Source organism: Sceloporus occidentalis, unplaced genomic scaffold (genome assembly GCF_023333645.1).
Source record: "Sceloporus occidentalis isolate IW3139 unplaced genomic scaffold, rSceOcc1.0.p SCAF_3, whole genome shotgun sequence".
Lineage (NCBI taxonomy): Eukaryota > Metazoa > Chordata > Lepidosauria > Squamata > Phrynosomatidae > Sceloporus > Sceloporus occidentalis.
In genome coordinates, this window is record NW_028316983.1 from 122,419,857 (window position 1) to 122,439,977 (window position 20,121).

Here is a 20,121-nt window from a genome sequence, read left to right on the forward strand (position 1 = left end):
GAAAAACTTTAGGCAATTAGCAGGTGAATGCAAACCAGAAGTATGGCACCGAGAAGAGGATCAATGGGACAAGCAGATATTTCTGCTTTGATATTGCAAGAGTTGAGGGAATTTAAGAAATCTTTTAAGAAAGAGATAAGGGATGAACTGAAAGATACGAGAAATGAGATAAGGGAAGACATGCAGAAAGAAATAGATGGATTAGGGGGAAAAATTGATAATTTAACAAAAGAATTTTCAGGAATCAAAGTGGAGATAGAGGAGGTACTAGAAAGGACAGAAAACCTAGAAAACAGAAGAGTTAGAGAGAGTTCAGCAAAGAAAATAGCAAAGTACCCTTTTACAGGAGGTAAGATATAGGGAAAAAGCTATTAACATCTGAGGTCTTAAAGAAGAAAAAGATGAGAAGCTATATGTAAAAAATTATACCAATATTGGCAAATTATACTGAAATTGAGGATGATTTAATGGAAGCTCAAGTTGATAAAATTTTTAGAGTCAGTTTAAAAATAGCAAGAGAAAATAAACTGGATAGAGATATTACTGTTTGTTTTACGAGTTCACGGATGAGAGAATTAATTTTGCAAAGAAATTATGAAAAAAAGCTTATTATGGAAGATAGGATTATTGAGATCTCTAAGGATTTACCATTGCAAATAATCAGGAAAAGGCAGGAATACAAGTTCTTGATGGCATTGTTACAGAAAAATGGAATATTTTACAGATGGGATAAGATTGAAGGAGTAATATTTAATTACAATCAAAAGAGATATAAAATAATAACAGTAGAGCAAGCAAAAACTTTCTATGAAAAGCTAAACAGGGAAACAGGAAACAAGAACAAGAAAGGGATAAAAAGGAAGAGGAAGGTACCCTCAGACAAAGAGAAGAAAAGACTCAAAAGAAAGGTCAGGGAGAGAAGGATAAACAAGAAGCGAAGGTGATAATTACTGATACTCAGGGGAAGAAAGGGGCGACCCCAGAAGGGGTTGAATAGCCTGTTGAGAGTAGTTTGCTGAGAGATCTGTAGGAGATAAAAACACTTAAGGAAATTAGAAAAGGGAAATGGGATTTAAAATTAATTCATGGAATGTAAAAGGGATAAGCCAAGAAAGAAAAAGAAAACATATAATGCATTATTTAGAGAAAAATAATTTTGATGTGCTCTGCTTGCAAGAAACCAAGACAAGGGATGGAGATGTAAAATACCTGAGAAATAATAAACTGGTATCTTTATTTTGTGCAGCAGTAAACAAAAGAAAAAGAGGGGTTGCAATCTTTGTAAATAAAAAATATGAAGCAAAACTGCTAAACAAGGATAAAAAATGGAAGATTTATTTGTGTGGCGATTTGGATAGAAAATGTAAAATATGTGATATTAAATATTTATGGGCCATTAGAAAAGAAAGAACTCTTCTATAAAAATTTAGCTGAGACTATAAGAGAAGTGGATAATGATAACTTAATCTTGACAGGAGATTTTAATGGTGTTATAGACCCACAGAGGGACAAGAAATCCCCCCCCCCAAAAAAGATAAAAAAACATAAGGGAAGACTACCAAAAAGCTTTTTTAATTTAAAAGAAGAATTTAATTTAATAGATGTCTGGTCACAGTGTTATGGGGATAAAGAAGGGTATACTTTTTATTCGGATGTACATCATTCTTTTTCAAGATTAGACATGTTCTTGGTGGCAAAACAACTGTCTACTAAAATGAAAAATATGGAAATGTGGCCGAGAACAATCTCGGATCACAATATGATAGAGCTGGAATTGAACCTGACTAGATATAAAAATCTTGGATGGAGATTAAATGAAAAAATACTAGAGGATGAAAATTTTGTAAATAAAATGAAGGAAGAATTAACAATGTTCTTTAAAGAAAATAGTGGAAAAGAGACTAAAATGAAAATGGTGTGGGATGCGAGTAAGGCTTTTGTAAGGGGGTTATTTATACAAAGAACGACGGAGGTAAAAAGAAATGAGACAATTAGAAGAAAAAATTAAAAATGAACTAAAAGTCAAAGAACAAGAATTGCAAAGATCAAAAGGAAATAAGAAAATAATAAATGAAATAAAACTCTTAAAAGAAAAATTGGGAAGAAAAATAATAGAAGAGATAGCTATAAAACTAAGACAAATAAAACAAAACCAATTTGAAAATGCAAATAAAATCAGCAGATGGATGGCTAACAGACTAAAGAAAGAAAGAGAGAAAAAGATGATAACAAAAATTAATAAAAATAATACAATCATAACAGAACAAGGGAAAATTAAGAATACTTTTGTTAAGTATTTTAAAAATTTATTTGAGGAAAATATTGAACAAGCAACATCAGAAGAACAATTAAAGAAAATAATTAATAAGCATAATGAAATAAAATTACAACAGGAACAAAAAGAAATGTTAAATGCTGTTATGACATCAGAAGAAATACAGAATGCAATAAGAAATTTAAAGAATGGGAAATCTCCAGGAGAAGATGGCTTAACAGCAAAATATTATAAAATATTTAAGACAGAATTACAAGACCCCATGAGACAAACATATAACTTAATTCAACAAGAAGGAAAACCAGAATCTTGAGGGAAAACTATCATCTCATTAATACCAAAGGAAGGTAAAGATGAGCAAATAGTAAGTAACTATAGACCCATTGCTTTAATGAATAATGATTATAAAATCTTTGCATTTATAATGGCTAACAGGTTTAAAAATATAATGAAAGAAAAAATAAAAAGAGATCAAAACGGATTTATAAAGGGAAGCCAAATTAAAAATAATATTAGAAACATAATTAACATACTGGATTACTATAATACACATAATGAGAAAAAAGCCGCGCTGATGTTTGTCAATGCTGAAAAAGCATTTGACAGTGTCAGTTGGAAATTTTTGTTTAATATCATAGAGGTAATGGATATGGGGGGAAATTTCGTAAAAAATATAAAGGAGATATATAAAAATCAAACTGCCCGTTTAAAAATTAATGGAGAATTAATGGAAGAATCTGACATAAAGAAAGGGACAAGGCAAGGATGCCCGCTATCCCCACTGCTGTTTATCATGGTGTTGGAATTTTTGTTGAACAAGATTAGGAAAAATCAAAAGATAAGAGGAATCAAAATAAAGGGAACAGAGGTAAAGGTTCAAGCATATACTGATGACCTGGTGGTAATAGTGGAAAATCCAATAAATAATGTTGAACATGCAATGCATGAACTAAAATGGTATGGAAAGCTATAAGGATTTAAAATTAATAAGGGAAAATCGATGATAATAACTAAAAATCTAAGTAAAAAGGAAAAGGAGATATTGAAACAAAAACAGGATGTGAAGTGACAAATAAAGTAAAATATTTAGGAATATGGATTTCTAATAATAATATGAATCTTTTTGATAACAATTATAAAGTAATATGGAAAAATATTAAAAAGGAATTATTTAGATGGTCCAATCTAAACTTGTCTATCCTTGGTAGAATATATGCAATAAAAATGTGTATATTACCAAAAATCCTATTTCTATTTACTAATCTACCAATCAACATAAAGTATAAGATCTTAGATCAATGGAATAAAGAATTTAGAAGCTTTATCTGGAAAGGAGGAAAAGCAAGAATTAGGTGGAATAATCTAAAGGAGAAGAAGGAAAATAGAGGATGTAGTATGCCGGATTTAAAAATGTACAGATGGGGGTGCAATATGCTATGGTTACAAGAGTGGATTAAATTGGAGGAAAAAGATACTTTAAACTTGGATGGAGCTGAACTTTGTTTCGGATGGCACGCATACCTTTGGTACAATAAAGCTAAGATGCATAAAGATTTTTATAATAACCCAATACGAAGAGCATTAATAGAAACATGGAATGTAATTAAATCAAAGTTTTACTATAAAATACCAGGATGGTATACAGGAAATACACAGGAAGCATTTGCTAATAGATGGGACCAAAAAGAATACTGGCTGAAATACAAAGATATAGTTAAGAAAAATGAAAAACAAGAGATAATCATGAAATCTAAGGAGGAACTAGATAAGGAGAAAAAAGAAATTAATTGGTACAGCTACCATCAAATGAGATGTAGATTTAAAGAAGACATAAAAACAACAGGGATTGAATTGAATTTAACAGAAGTAGATAAGATAATAATGAATGAGGAAGAAAAGAAAATATCAAAATTCTATAATTTATTTAGAGACAGAGAATTGGAAAAAGAACCAATAAAACAATATATGATAGACTGGGCAAAGGATTTCGGGCATAATATACCATTGTTAGCATGGGAAAAGCCTGGAAAAGAACAAATTCATTCATGAAAAGTCAAATTTTAAAAGAAATTTTTTTGAAAATCAGTAACAGATGGTACTACATACCTGCCAGATTGAGAAAGATGTTAAAAACTGATTCAGATATCTGTTGGAAGTGCCAAAAAGAAAAAGAAACAATAGTTCATATGTGGTGGAAGTGCGAAAAGGTAAAAGAATTTTGGGACGAAATACATAAAATAATACAGCAAATATTTGGTATTAAATATAAAAAAGACCAGAATTGTATTTATTAAATATGACTTATTACTTAAAGACAGAGGATGAGAAAAGACTATGGAGAATTATTTTATATATGATAACGTTGGCTAGAATACTTATAGCTAAAAATTGGAAACTAGAGGGAAAACTGCAAATAGATGAATGGTTATGGAAGTTGAATGAAATTAGTCAGTTAGACTTACTCTCATGTGCAATAGATGATAAGAAGAAGGAAAATATTGAAAAAGAATGGAGACAAATTGCGATATTCCTAGAAAAAAGATGGTGTATAGATAAAAGCTGGTTTACTTTATGATATATACAGTATATGTACAGTATAAAAAAGGGAAATGATCTGGATCAGGGTTAGAAATATATATAGAAAAGAAAGAACAAGGTTATGGAAATTTGACATAGAAATTTGAGAATACGTGTGGTTATACAACTGTATTAGAAGGAAAAATGTATTATTTTGAAGCTTTTTTGTGATCTGGGGTTGTATATAGAATTATTTGCAAGAAAAGAATTAAACATATAAGAAGCAACTCAAGGAAACAGCGAGAAGACAGGAAGTAAAGAAAATGAAGATCAACAGGACATAAGTATATGAACTAGATTTTGTGTTCCTTAAGTGTTATGTACTGAAAATTAATAAAGATTATTTGAAACGTGAATAAACCTGCCAAGAAAACCCTATGACAGGGTCACGAGAGAGAAAGAGAAAGCCCTGGCCAATCCCTTCCATCTAGTTTTAGAGGATGAGTTTGCAAAAGGAAAGAGCCGGAAAGGGCTGAGAGGAGGAGGGAGGCAGTGTGTGTATGTCTCTGTAGGACGGGCTGCTTCATCCCCAAAACAGCTCCAGAACAGCTCTCAGAGGAGAGAAAAGCCCCCCATACCGAGAGGGAGTGAGGGATGGAGTAAAAGACTGCAGCCAGAAAAGGAGCTTGGGAATTGTAGTCTGGTTTGAAGGTAATCCAAGGGCGACCGAGACATGAGTTCCATACCTGCCCAATTGGAATTGAACGCAACATTGAAGTGGAACAGGATTTGTAAATTCTGTATTTCCCCAAATTTACACATTTCTCAGTTGACCCTGGATTGGGTTTGAATTGACCTAGCATTGACTTCAATTAAGTGTGATAACCTCTCGTCTAATAATGTGAAACCCCATGATTGCATCCGGGATCACACTGCGGCCCCATTCATACTGACTTTTTTGCGCTGGAAGGAACTGGGAAGATTCGCCCCCCCCCCACCCCGAATCCCTCCGAAAGCAAATGCTCACTACCGCAGTCAGGGTATTTTAACCTTGAATGCCCTCTAAGCTCCTGCAGAGAAACCAGTTTAAAATGAAGGTGCCTTTGCTGTCAATCAAATTCAGTTCTGCGTTCGTCATAGATGACGTTTCCTGAACCCATTGGGCAATCGGAACTGTGCTTCCCCCCTTTTTAAAAAAAAACCAGGCGTCAGTATGCGCATATTTTGTCAAATTTAAAAACCTCGTTTGTGTGTGTGTGTGTTGTGGGTATTTGGGTCACTGCAGGTTATGGATCTTCCCTTGGCCCCATTTTCAACCCCAAAATGCAATCTAATGCCATCTCTGCATCCTGCATCCTCCCTCCTTGCCACCCTAGAGTGCCTCATACACATGTAACAACAACAACAACAACAACAATAGTAATAATTCCTCACCTCAGAATGCCAGAAAAGGATGCCATGCATTCTTTGCTTTCCCTCAGCTACCCCTGAATTCCTTACAGACAGTAGCAAAAGCATTCTGTATCAATTTGCCAAATTGGAAAGAGAAAAGTTTGTCACATTCGCATTGTAGCATTCGCATAGAAAAAAAGCCTTTTGCAAAGTGCCTTGCTGCTGGAAGCAAGGAAATGAAAGGGAAAGTGAACAGGCAGGCAGGCACATTCTATCTATATATCTATCTACCTGTAGCAAAAACATGTGCATAGTCTGTCAAAAATAATTTAAAAAAATAAAAAGAGAGAAAGAAAGCTGCCTGGTGCAAGAGGAAACTTGTTCGGTTCTCTGCCCTCCCTCTGACCTAATTCCCTCCCCTGAACTTGACCCTCCTCCTCCTCCTCCTCCGTCACGCTTGCCACCCTTTCTCCAGTTCTGCCCTCTGCCCTCTCTCTGACTGCCCTTTCCATCCCCCGTCAGTCACCCAATTGCCCTTTGCATCCTGTCACCCCGATTGCCCATTTTTGCATCCTTCCTCCAGCTCCTTCCGCCTCCTCCTCCTTCACCCCGATGAAGGGAAAGGAATGTTCTGCCCACTGCCCTCCCTCTGACCTAAATCCCTCCTCTGAATTTGCCCCAGGGACAAGTTCATATTCACCGAACCCATTATTTTTTAAAAAAAGATACACCTTTTACCCCGATTCCAAAAGATACAGCATTTGCCCGAAACAGTTGTGCAAGCCTTTGATTTGCTTGTGGGAGATTCGGGGCGAATATGAACTTCATGTGCATAATTCGGTTCCTGATCTGGGGTAAAAGGTAGTCTGAATGGCCCCTGCATTGACCTTCCAGTTTCCCCCAATTTCCCCCATGTGAAAATGTCCAATAGTTCAGATGGCACCATGTAATGAAGACAATAGTCTCAATGATATGGGGGAACAAGATCAAATAGTACAGGAACCCAAGAGTGAGCAGAAAAGAACAACAAGGAACCAACTGGTCTCAGATGTTTCTACACTAATGCACAGAGCATGGGAAATAAACTATATGTACTTGGACTCTTAACACAGCCAGAAAAATATCCCACTGTTACTTGGTGGGATAAGTTTCACGGTTGGAACATAGTAATGGAAGGGTATAAATGATTCCAAAGAAATAGACTAAAGAGGAAAGGAGGAGCAGTAATGTTAAATGTCAAGCATATGTACACCTACGAGGAGAACCATGACTTAAGAGCATGGAAAACAGATTGAGAGCATTTGGGTAAAGATTAAAAGGGAGAAAAATAACCATGCTATTACTGTGGGGGTCTACTATAGACACACACCCCTCTCCAAGAAATATTAAAGATTTGGATGATACCGTCTTAGATGAAATAACCATTCACAAGGGAAACATACAATAGTAATGGGAGACTTCAACTACCCTAATATTTGAAAGAAGTCAAACTCAGTCAAGAATATAAAGTCCAACTAATTCCTCACTTGCCTTCCATTGTCCAGAAGGTGGAAGATGCAACAAGGGGACTGATTATTTTGGCTATGATCCTTAGCAACAAGGAATGAAAGTAGTGGAATCCCCGGGTGGGAGTGTCCATATTGCCTTAAAAATATTAGTTTGCAGATATTATCTGTTGATAATGTGAGGCAGTGAAAATTCTTCAGGAATTCTTGAAGAATAGGAGAGGTCCAAACAAACTGTAAAGAGCCAGCATGGCATAGTGGTTTGAGTGTTGGACTATAGCTCTAGAGACCATGGTTCGAATTCCTGCTCGGACACAGAAACCCATTAGGTGACCTTAGGCAAGTCACATTTTCTCCGCCTCAGAGGAGGCAAAGCCAAACACACTCTGAACAAATTTGCAAAGAAAACCCTGTCATAGTTTTGCCTTTGGGTCTCCATAAGCAGGAAATAGCATGAAGGCACACAACAGTAACAAATGGAAGAAGGCTCAAGTTTGTTTTCTGCTGCTTCTGAGACTAGGACACAGAGTAATGGATTCAAACTACAGGAAAAGAGATTCCACCTCACCATTAGGAAAAACCTCCTGCTGCAAGAACTGTTTGACAGTGTAATATGCTGTGTCAGAGGACTTTATCACACGGTGACCTATGTGCTGTCATCTCAAAAATGGTTAAAGTGCAGTCACTCCAGAAAAACAAGCCCATTTGCTAATGGTTATCACATGCAAGAGCACAACAAGGGTTTAAAGGCACAGTATTTTCGAATTTGGTTATCAGATGGGTAAGGACAAATCCCCATTGCTTGCTTAGAAATATCTGTTCTGAGCATGCTCCAAACTGTCACTTCCACAAATGCCTCACCTACATGCTGCAGGGAGGGAGGGGAAACCAGGGAGGGAAGCCTCTTTGCCCCAAAAGCACCAAAAGCTCTGTCTGAGGAAGGAAGACAAACTCCATCAAACCACAAAGACACACAGCTACACACAAGAGTCATATGAGTCCTATTTCCTCTGAGGCTGAGGGAGTGTGACTTTTTCAAGGTCACCCAGTGGGTTTCATGACCAAGCAGGGTCCCTGTCTTTCATCCATCCATCCATCCATCCATCCATCCATCCATCCATCCATGTCTGTCTGTCTGTCACCATCTTTCTCTCTGTGTGTTATCTATCTATGTCATCCATCTTTCTCTGTGTGTGTAATCCATCTCTCTCTCTCTCTCTCTCTCTCTCTCTCTCTCTCTCTCTCTGCCATCTATCTATCTATCTATCTAGCTAGCTAGCTAGCTAGCTAGCTAGCTAGCTATCCACTTACCTCTCTCTCTCTGCCATCCATCTATCTATCTATCTATCTATCTATCTATCTATCTATCTGTGCACTTACCTATCTCTCTCTCTCTCTCTCTCTCTCTGTGTCAGGCAGAGAGGGTCCATAAACTTTCCTGGTTCCAGCGAGTGTGAGCCTCCCAGATGCCCTCCTTTTCCAGGACATGTCCTCCATTTCTCCCTCCTGTCCAGGAGGACTTCCAAAATGCTCTCTCTCTTTCTTTGCAAGCTCCAAAACCAGACACACACAAGAGAGAGAGAGAGAGAGAGAGAGAGAGAGAGAGAAGGAGGAGGAGGAGGAGGAGGAGGCTGGGGCCAGAAGCCTGCCTAATTCCATGTCCTCCTTTTCCAGGGCATGTCCTCCATTACTCCCAAAGGCTTTCTCTCGGTCTTCTCCCAGGAGAAAGCAGCAAAGAGGAGGAAAGCCAGGTGTGTGTGTCCCTTTAAATTCTCCCTCTTTGGCCAAAAACGGCATCCTGGGAAACGAAGTCCTTGGAGGCTTGCATTCTACATGGCTGGAATTACGTGAAAGGAGTCAGTTCGCAGGCAAAAGGGACTCGTAACTACAGTGCTACCTCGGGTTACGAAATTAATTCGTTCCGCGGCGCCGTTCGTAACCTGATACATTTCGCAACCCGAAAAGGCGCTGGAAAGCCGCTAGCCGCGCTTCCGATTTGAATTTCGCGCCGAAATTAATTTCGTAACCCGAAAAATCTTTCGTTACCCGGAACAGTTTTTTTAAATCTAACTTTTTCGTACCCCGGAAATTTCGTAACGCGGTCAATTCGTATCCCGGGGTACCACTGTACAGTAGTTTTGCAAATTTACTTTCTCCTCATTGACCTCCCATTCACCCTAGATTCCCTGCATACTGGCTACTGCGTCATGTGGAAAACAGCTGCATATTTGCCCTTGAACCCTGAATGACCCTGCATTGCCCCCACTTTAACCTTCCAATTTTGCCCTGTGTGATAACATCCAGAGTGTAGTGCATTCTCCTTCTTTGAAGGTTTTTAAACAGAGGCTGGATGGCTGTCTGTTTGGGGTGCTTTGATTGTGTGTTCCTGCATGGCAAGAAGTTGGACTGGATGGCCCTTGTGGTCTCTTCCAAGCAAAGATTCTACCAAGCATAATGTAGGAATGCATGGGTTTCTAAAATACAAGTCATGCCAGACTAATTTTGTCTCTCACTTTTTTGATAAAGATTATAAGCTTGATAGATGAGGAAACGTCTATGGATGTAGTATATCTTATATTTTTATTAACATACATAATCTAAAACAACCATAATTCTTAGTACAATGATTATCCAAATAAAAAGTTTTACTCATTATTTAAAAAACCCTTTCCTGCCTTCCCCAAATTACTTTCATCATTGGGTTTGTTATTATGTTTTGAGCTAATCTCTCAAATGTTTCTTCTATTTGTTATGTCTCCTTAAATATTATTCTACATCTCTATAATCAATAAAATACTTTAATATATAATGCCATTTTATATTATTTCTGAATTGATAAATCAAATTTTCATACCATCTAGATATTATTATTGTTACTATTTTATACAGTGCGCCCGCATCATATGCAGGCACGCTTTATGCAGCTTTCAGCATATGCTGAAAGTCATGCTGAGAGAAGAGGAGGCGCACCCCATAAGGAATAATGGGGTGTGCGCCTATGGCGCGTGTGCACAGCCATGCCGCCGCGTGCACGAGCCCCATTCATTTAAATGGGGCTCGAGCATAGGCAGAATTCGCTTTATGCGGGGTGGTGGTGGTCTGGAACGGTTACCCCGCATAAAGGAAGGGCAGACTGTATCTACATATCAACATCTGGAGGTCTTTAAACAGAGGCTTGATGGCCATCTGTCAGGGATGCTTTGATTTAGATTTCCTGCATGGCAGGTGGTTGGACTGGATGGCCCTTGTGGTCTCTTCCAACTCTATAATTCTATGATTCTATGAACTATCAGTCTTTAACCGTATGCCATTATTCTCTACAAACCTTTATAGTTTATCTGCATGTATTTTGTCCCCAAAAATCTAATACTATAAAATCTTAGTTTCTTTTTAAACTACCTTTACTTACTTATCTCCTGTCTCTAGTTTATTTATTTTTATGTGTAATTATCATTTTATCTCCCTGCTTTTCTTTCTAAAATATTGTCATATTACTCCATTCTTCTTCAAATTTTCTTAATGATCTTTAAAAATGATGATGATGATGTCAATTTATCCATTTCCATTAAAACATTTCAGTAACCATTCATAGATTGTTAAGTGTTGCTTTCTATCCAGTTTTGGATGAGAACTATTCTTGCAACTGTTATTAAATATAACATACTTTTATCATGCTTCTTTTCCACTTCTCCTTTAATCATATTCAAGAGGTACACTTCCTGTTCCATAGCAATTTTAATTTTAAAAATCACTTGTATTGATACACACACACACACACACACACACACACGGGGTCAGTTGAAGCAATAAATCCCGGATTCCTCCTTCATTGCACAGTGATGGGTAGGTTAAAATATGGCAGTGGCAATGAAGCAGGAAACTGTGCAAGAAAGTTCACACTGATGGGAGCCTCATCCCAGGCAGCAGAATCTGGTTGTACTGCACAGACGTAGCACTGCTGCCTTATTCTTCAATTCCCTCCCAACTTGTCCTTACAGGCCCAGTAGGTGGGAAAGAAAAGAGACAAGCAGAGATGGCCTTACATTGTGTGGTGATTGTGTTGTCAGCTTGAACCTAGGGCTACCCAGCATGGTGGACCTTTGCTTTCAGACAGCCTCTAGAGCAGGGGTTCCCAACCTGGGTGTCGCGCAACCCTTTCTTGGGGGTCGCCAGGTTGGGATTCCCCTCCTCCCTTTTTCCCTGCGGGTGCTGGCACTAGCACCGGCAACCGCAAGGAGAAAGGGCCGGGGTCGCCTCCTCCCCTCCCCTCCTCCCCGCGAGTGCCCTTGAAGGCGAGAGGGCTGGGACTACAAGCCCCAGTGGCCTTTGCAACTGGAAGTCCCGCCCCTTCTTCCCCGGTGGCCTCCGATTGGTTGGGAGGCTGGGAAGGGGCGAGACATCCAGCCGCAAAGCCCGCTGGGGCTTGTAGGCAGTCGAAAGTCCCGCCCCTTCCTCGCCTCCCAACCAATTAGGGAGGTCGTGGGCGGGACTTTCGCCCAGAATGGGGGTCACGGCCCAACAAAGGTTGGGAACCGCTGCTCTAGAGAGTAAAGGGAGTTCCTGGGGCTGCTTGGAAGCCTCCCTCACACCTGATAGTGGGGAAAAGAAAGGGGGAAAGAGCTCTTAGCTTGGTACTGAGGCTGAAACATAATGGTGGGAAAAGTGCAATTATTAATGTGCTGAATTTGGATAATCAGAATGCAAATTAACAATAGGCATAATTATATTAATTTGCATAATATGCAAATTACATACCCAGATATGTGGGACTGGGATATGGCAACCCTAGTTTTGGAGAAAGACCAGCACGTATGGTAGAAAGTCCCTTTAGTCTTGCCACACTCCCAGCACTTTTGATCTCTATTTTTGTACGTCTTGGCCATGTTTGTTGCAAACAAGTATCATCTGTGGAACATCTTGTAATATTCTCTTTCACATGTGAACTTGTGAACTTCAAGTTTACAATGTAAACTTCAGTCCTCTGTACCTTCTTTTCAATAAGGCAGGATATTTTGCAGACAAGCTCATAAATTGTGTAATACGCTGACATCTCACACTCAGAGAGTATTCATCATTAGTTGTTCTTTATTCTATTGTGCTTTGGTCAGATCTTTGCCCAATTTTGGACACTACAGTTCAAGAATGTTTCCTGAGAAGGATGACCAAGGTGATCAAACTCCTAAAGGTTAAGCGGAATCTCTTTCCCTGTAGTCTGCATCCATTGCTCTGAGTCCTAGCCTCTGGAGCTGCAGAAAACAAACTTGCTTCAGCCTCAATATGTCATCCCTTCAAATATTTAAACAGTGCTGTCATAATCGCCTCATAACCTTCTCTTTCCCAGGCTAAACATACTCAGTTCCCTAAGTCGTTGCTCACAGGGCATGGTTTCCAGATCCTTCACCATTTTGGTTGACTTCTTCTGGACATGCTCCAGCTTGACAACATCATTTGAACTGTGGTGCCCAGAACTGAATGCAGTATCCCAGGTGAGGCCCGATCAAAGCAGAATAGAGCTGTACTATTACTATTACTTTTTCCCCAGCTTTCTAATCTATTAAGATCATTTTGAATTTTGATCCTGTCCTCTCAGGTATCAGCTGCTCCTCCTAATTTGGTATCATTTGCAAATCTGATAAGTATACCCCCAGTTCTATCATTGAAGTCATTGATAAAGATGTTGAATAACACTGGGCCAAGGACAGAACCCTGTGGCACCACACTGGTCACCTCTCTCCATGATGAAGAGGAGCCATTGTTGAGCACCAAGTTTGGCTGGTCAACCAATTACAAATCCTCCTAACTGTATTATCTAGCCCACATTTTATTAGCTTGTTTGCCAGAATATCATGGAGAACCTTGGCAAAGGCCTTACTGAAATCAAGATATGCTACAACAACATTAGCTACCAAGCTAATAACTGTATCAAAAAAGGAGATAAGATTAATCTGCCATGACTTCTGGTTCTTCCTATTCATTTCCCATGCTGCATACATTAGTACAGAGACATTTAAGACCACAGACCATTTCCTGCCATCTACCTTTCAAAGTTTTTTTCCCCTTCTTCCTTCCACTGTTGGGTGGAAATGTTCTTTGTATAACATTTAGACTATTACTGTTTGAGCTATTTGGGTTATTACCAACTATCACTGCTTTTCAGCAATGAATGTTTGCATTTTCAAATGCTTTGGGTCCGTCTTACCAAAATATCTTGGCCTCTTGCAAGCAATTATTATATCAGCAGATATAACTATAACAGTATTCTTGCCCTATTGGTCGCTAGTGAACCTATACACATCTCATTTACCTGTTAGTTGAATTTCTTACCTTAAACTGTATGTATTTTACAAGACCAAAGTGCTTGGCATACAGCTTGATATACTCCTGAAGCTTGGTGTTGTGCATATAGTTTGGGAAATCCTCTGGAAAGGGGAAGTCTGGGTAGCACATCATTTCTTTGCATGAGTTGGTGAATACTGAGGAGTAAATGCTGGCTCTGCCTTCCTCTGGGGACTCCTGATAGAGAAAACAAAGTACATGAAACTTAAGGAGCTTCCTGTCAAAGAAACATGGTTTCAAGATTCAGAAATCCACACATTTAATGACACTTTTGGGATAACATGTTCAACCACTGATGAAATATGGATTTTTCTCATGTATTGTTTGAAGATAATGAAGCATACTAGTGGTGCCTGTTTTCACAGAGGAATGATGATGACTTTAATCCACCACTGTCCACAGAACACAATGGTGTTGGTGATAAGGTGAGGGGAAAAACAAAGGCTTACTGTATTGTGCCTATGAGGTGGCCCACAGTCTCCTTGCATGAGATAGAGATAGGACCAGTTCTCAATTCCAATGGAATCAATTGGAATCCAATGGAATCCAATGGAATCAATTGGAAATAAAAAGGAAATGCAGCACAGGCATTCTGACTGTAGCATCCACTAATAATAATAATAATAATAATAATAATAATAATAATGGCTCTTAAGTTCCAGGAGCAAGAGGAAATGAAAGGGAAATGTAACGCAGGCATTCTGGTTGTAGCATCCGCATTTAACACTAATAATAATAATAATAATAATAAAGGCTCTTAAGTTCCAGGAGCAAGAGGAAATGAAAGTAGCACAAGCAAGTACACACACATTCTATGTCACCCAAAAAACCATGCGCACAGACTGTCAAAAATAAAAAATAAAAAGAGAAAGAGGCTCCTTTCTCTTGGCTCCACAGTCCGATTTCCCTTAGCAATCCTCCTCCTCCTCCTTCCTTCCGACCCTTCCTGAAGCAAAAACCACTGTCACTCCGATTCCCCTTTTTTGCCTCTTGTCACCCTTGAGTCTCCTCTCACCCCAATTTCCCTTTTTTGCCTCCTGTCACCCTTGAGTCTCCTCTCACCCTGATTACCCTGTTTTCAATCCTGAGGCTCCCTCCTTCTCCTCCTCCAATGAGGGGAGGGAATGCCCCTGCCCTCTGCCCGCCCTCTGACCTAAATCCCTCCCTGAACTTGCCCCGATCATGATCGGGGGCAAGTTCATATTTCACGGAACCCGGGTTTTTAAAAAAAAGACAGATTTTGCCCCAAATCTGGATGACCCAGGCTAAAGGGCATTTGCTTGTGCATGCCTCGAAATGGATTGTGACAGAATCGGGGCCAATATGAACTTCACGTGCAAGGATCGATTTCTGATCCGGGGTATAAGGTAGTCTGAAAGGGCCCTTTGTTTCCAGTCCACTTATGGCTATGAAGGATATGGCCTCTGTCTGCACTGATCCTATCTCAAGACCATCTTAAGCAAACAGCTTCACCAAATGCACATTGACACAACTTTCTTAAACCTTAATTGGAGAGATGGCTGAGGGTGTTTTGTGAATGCTTCCAAGCTTTTTGCAAACAACTGAACACTTAGTGGGGAAAAATGGAATCCTTTGCAAGGTTTTAATTTTGATATTTACAAACATTCAACATCATTCTAGGTGTACACTTATGCACACTAGTGACAAATAATCCCATTGATATGCAAAGGAGAAAGTTCAGGAAGAGTTGGTGCTGTGTTCTAGGGATGCTTTCACCTGTAAAGGTGGGAGCAGGGGATTGTTGTATTCTTCTGCTAATGCCAATATTGCATTACTACTCCAATGTTCTGATTGTAACATGAAGCTGCAGGCTACATGCTTACAGTTCTATGAAAAGATTACTCCACATTCACCTGCAGAACAGATGCTTTGTTCTTCTTTGATTGGGTGAGAAGGAAGGTAAATTTAGAAAGGCAATACAATTCAAAAAGGTTTGGAAAAGCTTGTATTAATGCATTAAAATGAACACAAGTTTGCAAGCAATCTAAAGATTAGCTAACATTTTTGTCAGGTCCTGCAGTGTGGGAAGTTATCTAACATGTTTGTACTTTGATTAATATTCTGCAAATGTTGGCTAAGAGGAGTTATATAATGGAGAGAGAAAAAAGTAAACAGCTTACTCATATGTAGACAGATCTTGTAGCCCCTTTGAGACTAACTGAAAGTAAGAATTTGGCAGCATGAATTTTCGTAGACTTCAGTCTACTTCCTCAGATGCAGACTGGGGGGGGGGGAGCGGGAGGGGGGATGGAAGGGGCTGGCGAAGATTCTACTGTTTAAAACTGTTGATTCTATGAAAAAACAAAAACAAAACAAGCTTCATTTATATACCTTTGTCCTTGTATTTCATACTTACTGTGAACCGCCAGAGTCCCCCAATGTCATCACTCTTCTCAAAGCAGGTTGGTTCCAGTCCCTCTTCCAGGCAGCTTTTGATGGAAGCCAGGCCACTCACTCCAGCTCCAATAATGGCTACACTTCGTACCATGATGTCCAGTACAGAGGGACAAGTACAGAAACTTGTTCAAAGCCGGTGCTTTGTAATTAACTATTTTCCTTTAATTTATAAATAATACAATTAACAATGAATTAGACATTTCTGATACTCCTTTTATCAACAGAAGTATGTGGTGACTTCTCAACTCCAGGGATTCCTGGATGAGGTGGATTATCTACATCCATTTCAATCTGACTTCAGACCTGGCTAAGGGATGAAAAAACATTGGCTGCCCTGGGAGATGACCTACATAGGAAACTGGACAGAGGGAGTATGTCCCTGTTGGTTCTGCTGGAATTCTCAGTGGGTTTTGATACCATCAGCCATGGTATCTTTCTGGGTCACCTCTCTGGGATGGGACTAGGGGGACCTATCTCACAGTGGTTCCAGTCCGTCCTGGAGATGCAAACTCAGATGGCTGTGCTGGGGGGTTATTTTTGAACAACCTGGTTTGTGGGTCTCATGACTTGATTCTGTTCCCCCATGCTGTTTAACATCTACATGAAACCATTGGGAGAGGTTATCCAGAGCTTTGGAATTGGGTGTCAACTGTACAGTGATGACACACAAATCTCTGTTCTCTCTTCCATTGGATTCCAAGGAAGCTATCTTAATACTGAACCATTGTCTGTTGTCAGTAATGGACTAAATGAGGACAAACAAATTGAAATGTAATTCAGAAAAGACAGAGGTGTTCCTCATCAGTTAAAAGGCAGGATCAAGAAATAGAGAATCAGCTTGTGCTGAATAGGGTTACATTCCCCCTGAAATCTCAGGCTTGCAACTTGCGTGTTCTCCTGAATTCAGCCCAAGTTTCAGTGGTTCCTGAGAGGTCATATATGACTACAGGAACACACTTTGATTACATCCCACTTGGACTACTGTAATGCAGTCTACACTGGGTTGTCCATTGAAACTGGAAATTTCAGTGGGTCCAAAATGCTGCAGCCAGAACATTGACTGGGGCAATAACTGGAGCATATAATTCCCTTGTTCGAACAGTTCCACTGGCTACTAATTTGTTTCAAGTCACAATTCCAAGTGCTAGTCATGATAGCCTACTAAGCCCTATGTAGCTTAAGTCCAGACTACCTTGAAGACAGTATTGCTGGAATAACATATGCTCAAAAATGCAAAACAATGGACACTCCGAAAGAAGAAGAATGGACAACAAAATTATTAGAAATAGTAGAAATGGACAAATTAATGCAGTTGGTAAGAAACAATTCATTGGAGAATTTCAATAAAAATTGGGATTTATCATTCGCATACTTGAAGGAACAATGGGGCGAAGTAATAATATGATTTAATGTGAGTGTAGAAACTTTAAAAATGTGGGAAGAGTTATGAACTGAGAGGGTATACTGAGGGAAGACATATATATATATATATATATATATATATATATATATATTAGGATAATAAGAAAACTATAATTTAGTTAAAAGTAACAAAGGTGTAGAAACAGAGAATGCTAGAGTTACATAACCAAGTAAATTGCCGAAACACAAAATATATAGTCAAAGAAAGGTGCAGTTAAGCTAATAAAATGGGAAGTTAGGAAACCTACAATGGAATAGATGAGATAAAGGGTAGAGTAGAATTAGTAAATGGGCGGTTATTAATAAGAGGGGGTTCAGTATGTAGTAGAGGGTAAGTGTAAGTGAAGAAAGAGAGAAGTGGGTTAGAGGAAGAATAAAAAGAAGGTAGAGAGGTAGGAAGTGAAGGGGGATAGGATGGAAAATGAAAGAAGGTTGATGGAAGAAAGGAAAATAGAAGGTTATTGATATGGTTACATTGGATGTGGGAAGAACTATGTAGTTGAAAAATTGATTGTGTGCTTAAGGTGTATGGTATGATAGATTTATGTTGTATATGTGGTATGAATTATACAACAAAAGCTATTTAAAAAAGAAGAAAACTGTATCTCCATATATAGACCTGCCATACTCTTAAGATCATCAGTAGAAGGATTTTTCTCAGTGCCGCCACTGTCAGAGTTCCATTTGGTGAGGACAGAGAAAAGAGTTTTCTCAGAGGGTACTCCAGTGCTGTGGAATTTAGCTTCCTTAATGATTTTAAAACCAAAGTATGTTTTTAAAAATAGTGATATTTTAATTGTGTTGCTCACTGGGAGAAAGGTAGCATAAAAATGCAATAAATATATAGTGTATCCCATTTATTTTAATTTAAAAATGTGCATCCTTCTCACCTCATGAGTCAGTCATCCTTGAGGATTGTTAGAGAGATATCATTAGATTATGATTTCAAAAATGTAAGACAAAGTAAAGGATAAATTAAGGAGGGAGAGGAAAGGAAAATATGTATTTTTCTTCACTGCCAAATAACTCCATCAAGCTTTGCCTGATAATGTGGTAAACTGTCAACCACAACCCAAAGCCCCCCCCCCCCTCAACAATTCTATTAGACTGCTCATACCATCTACAGCACTGCAGCAGAACCAGGTTGCTGGATTTGGAAAATCAGATGGTGACCATTACATGTGGTTAATAATTTTCAAGAACCTGACAGCTTAAAACTAAGAAGCATGCTCTTTCTGCTATTAGAATTTGCAGGCTCTTGCAAACAGTGATCACATACATAAAATCTCCCTCTAAAGTCAGGTCAGTTGCAAGCAGTAGTCTATTCCTTGATCTGTCTAAACTGTTGGGAATAGGTTCTGCCCTCTGCTCCAGAAATTATTTTAAAGAAGTCAAAGAATGTGGGGAGGAACATGTACATCTTCCACAGTGATATATGCCTCGACAAGGATGCCAGATAACCAAAGGCTTGTACATCACAGCATTTTTGGCATAATAGTTCCTGCAACCTTACTCAAGGCCTACAGCTGGCATGGACCCACATAAACTCCTACTGCTAGATAACTTTATAATGTGGGTGTTTTTATGACCAAGATAGTTGCTCACACATGCTCATACTCCTTCCCACAGTTGTAAACTGTTAGGGAAATATGGAATAACAGGCATTTGATAGATAGATACAGGCACAACAAATCGGAGCATGAGTATTCTTAGTTAGTGGTTACAGACTCTTGTATTCTAGTGCAATTTGACCCACTTAACTCACATTTGCTATTTATCTCCCCCTATAAGTATCATCTTACTTTTCTGGTGCTGCTCTCCTTTCAGTCCTGCCAGCTCCCTTGCAGTGTAGGAATAGAATCAGGCAAAAGAAAACAATAGCTTTGGAAGGTGGCTGTGGAAATGTAGGAGGAGTCTCCTTTAAAGAAGGACTGCACAACTTTCAGCTGCTGTATGAGTTGACTGTTGTTGCCTCTAATCTGAATATTTGCTATTCTTGGGGAAATTGTTACTGCATAGCCCTCTCAGGTTTGCAATCTTTATGGTTCCATTCATAGGCAAACGAGGTGCAAACTGTAGTTTTTAGGGCCTCACCAGTTGGCTTTCCAAGTTTATTTCAAACCTAGTTGGTTCTGCTGCAGTGTTACAGATTTATGTGAACAGACATACGCAACTGTCATTTAAAAGAATGTGGACAGAAAAGGGGATGCTGGTGCAATACATCTACCATACCTAGTACAAACACCTAGTGTTTGC

General features: G+C 39.0%; 1 protein-coding gene across 2 annotated transcripts in view; it reads right to left on the bottom strand.

Moving 5' to 3' along the window:
• LOC149316687 (flavin-containing monooxygenase 3-like) overlaps positions 1-19,707 on the bottom strand; it is a 54,262-nt gene extending 34,555 nt beyond the window's left edge. Inside the window, exons 1-3 of one of the 2 annotated variants that reach the window (XM_089516043.1) lie at positions 19,668-19,707; positions 16,403-16,602; positions 14,014-14,202 (exon numbers count right to left, since the gene is read on the bottom strand). In XM_089516043.1, coding sequence (XP_089372169.1) covers positions 14,014-14,202; positions 16,403-16,534 — 321 coding nt within the window. In that variant the 5' untranslated portion in view covers positions 16,535-16,602; positions 19,668-19,707. Of the gene's footprint in view, positions 1-14,013; positions 14,203-16,402; positions 16,652-19,667 lie in introns of those variants that run through there. The other variant, XM_089516044.1, reaches the window with a different exon arrangement.
• Positions 19,708-20,121: the final 414 nt, after the last annotated feature.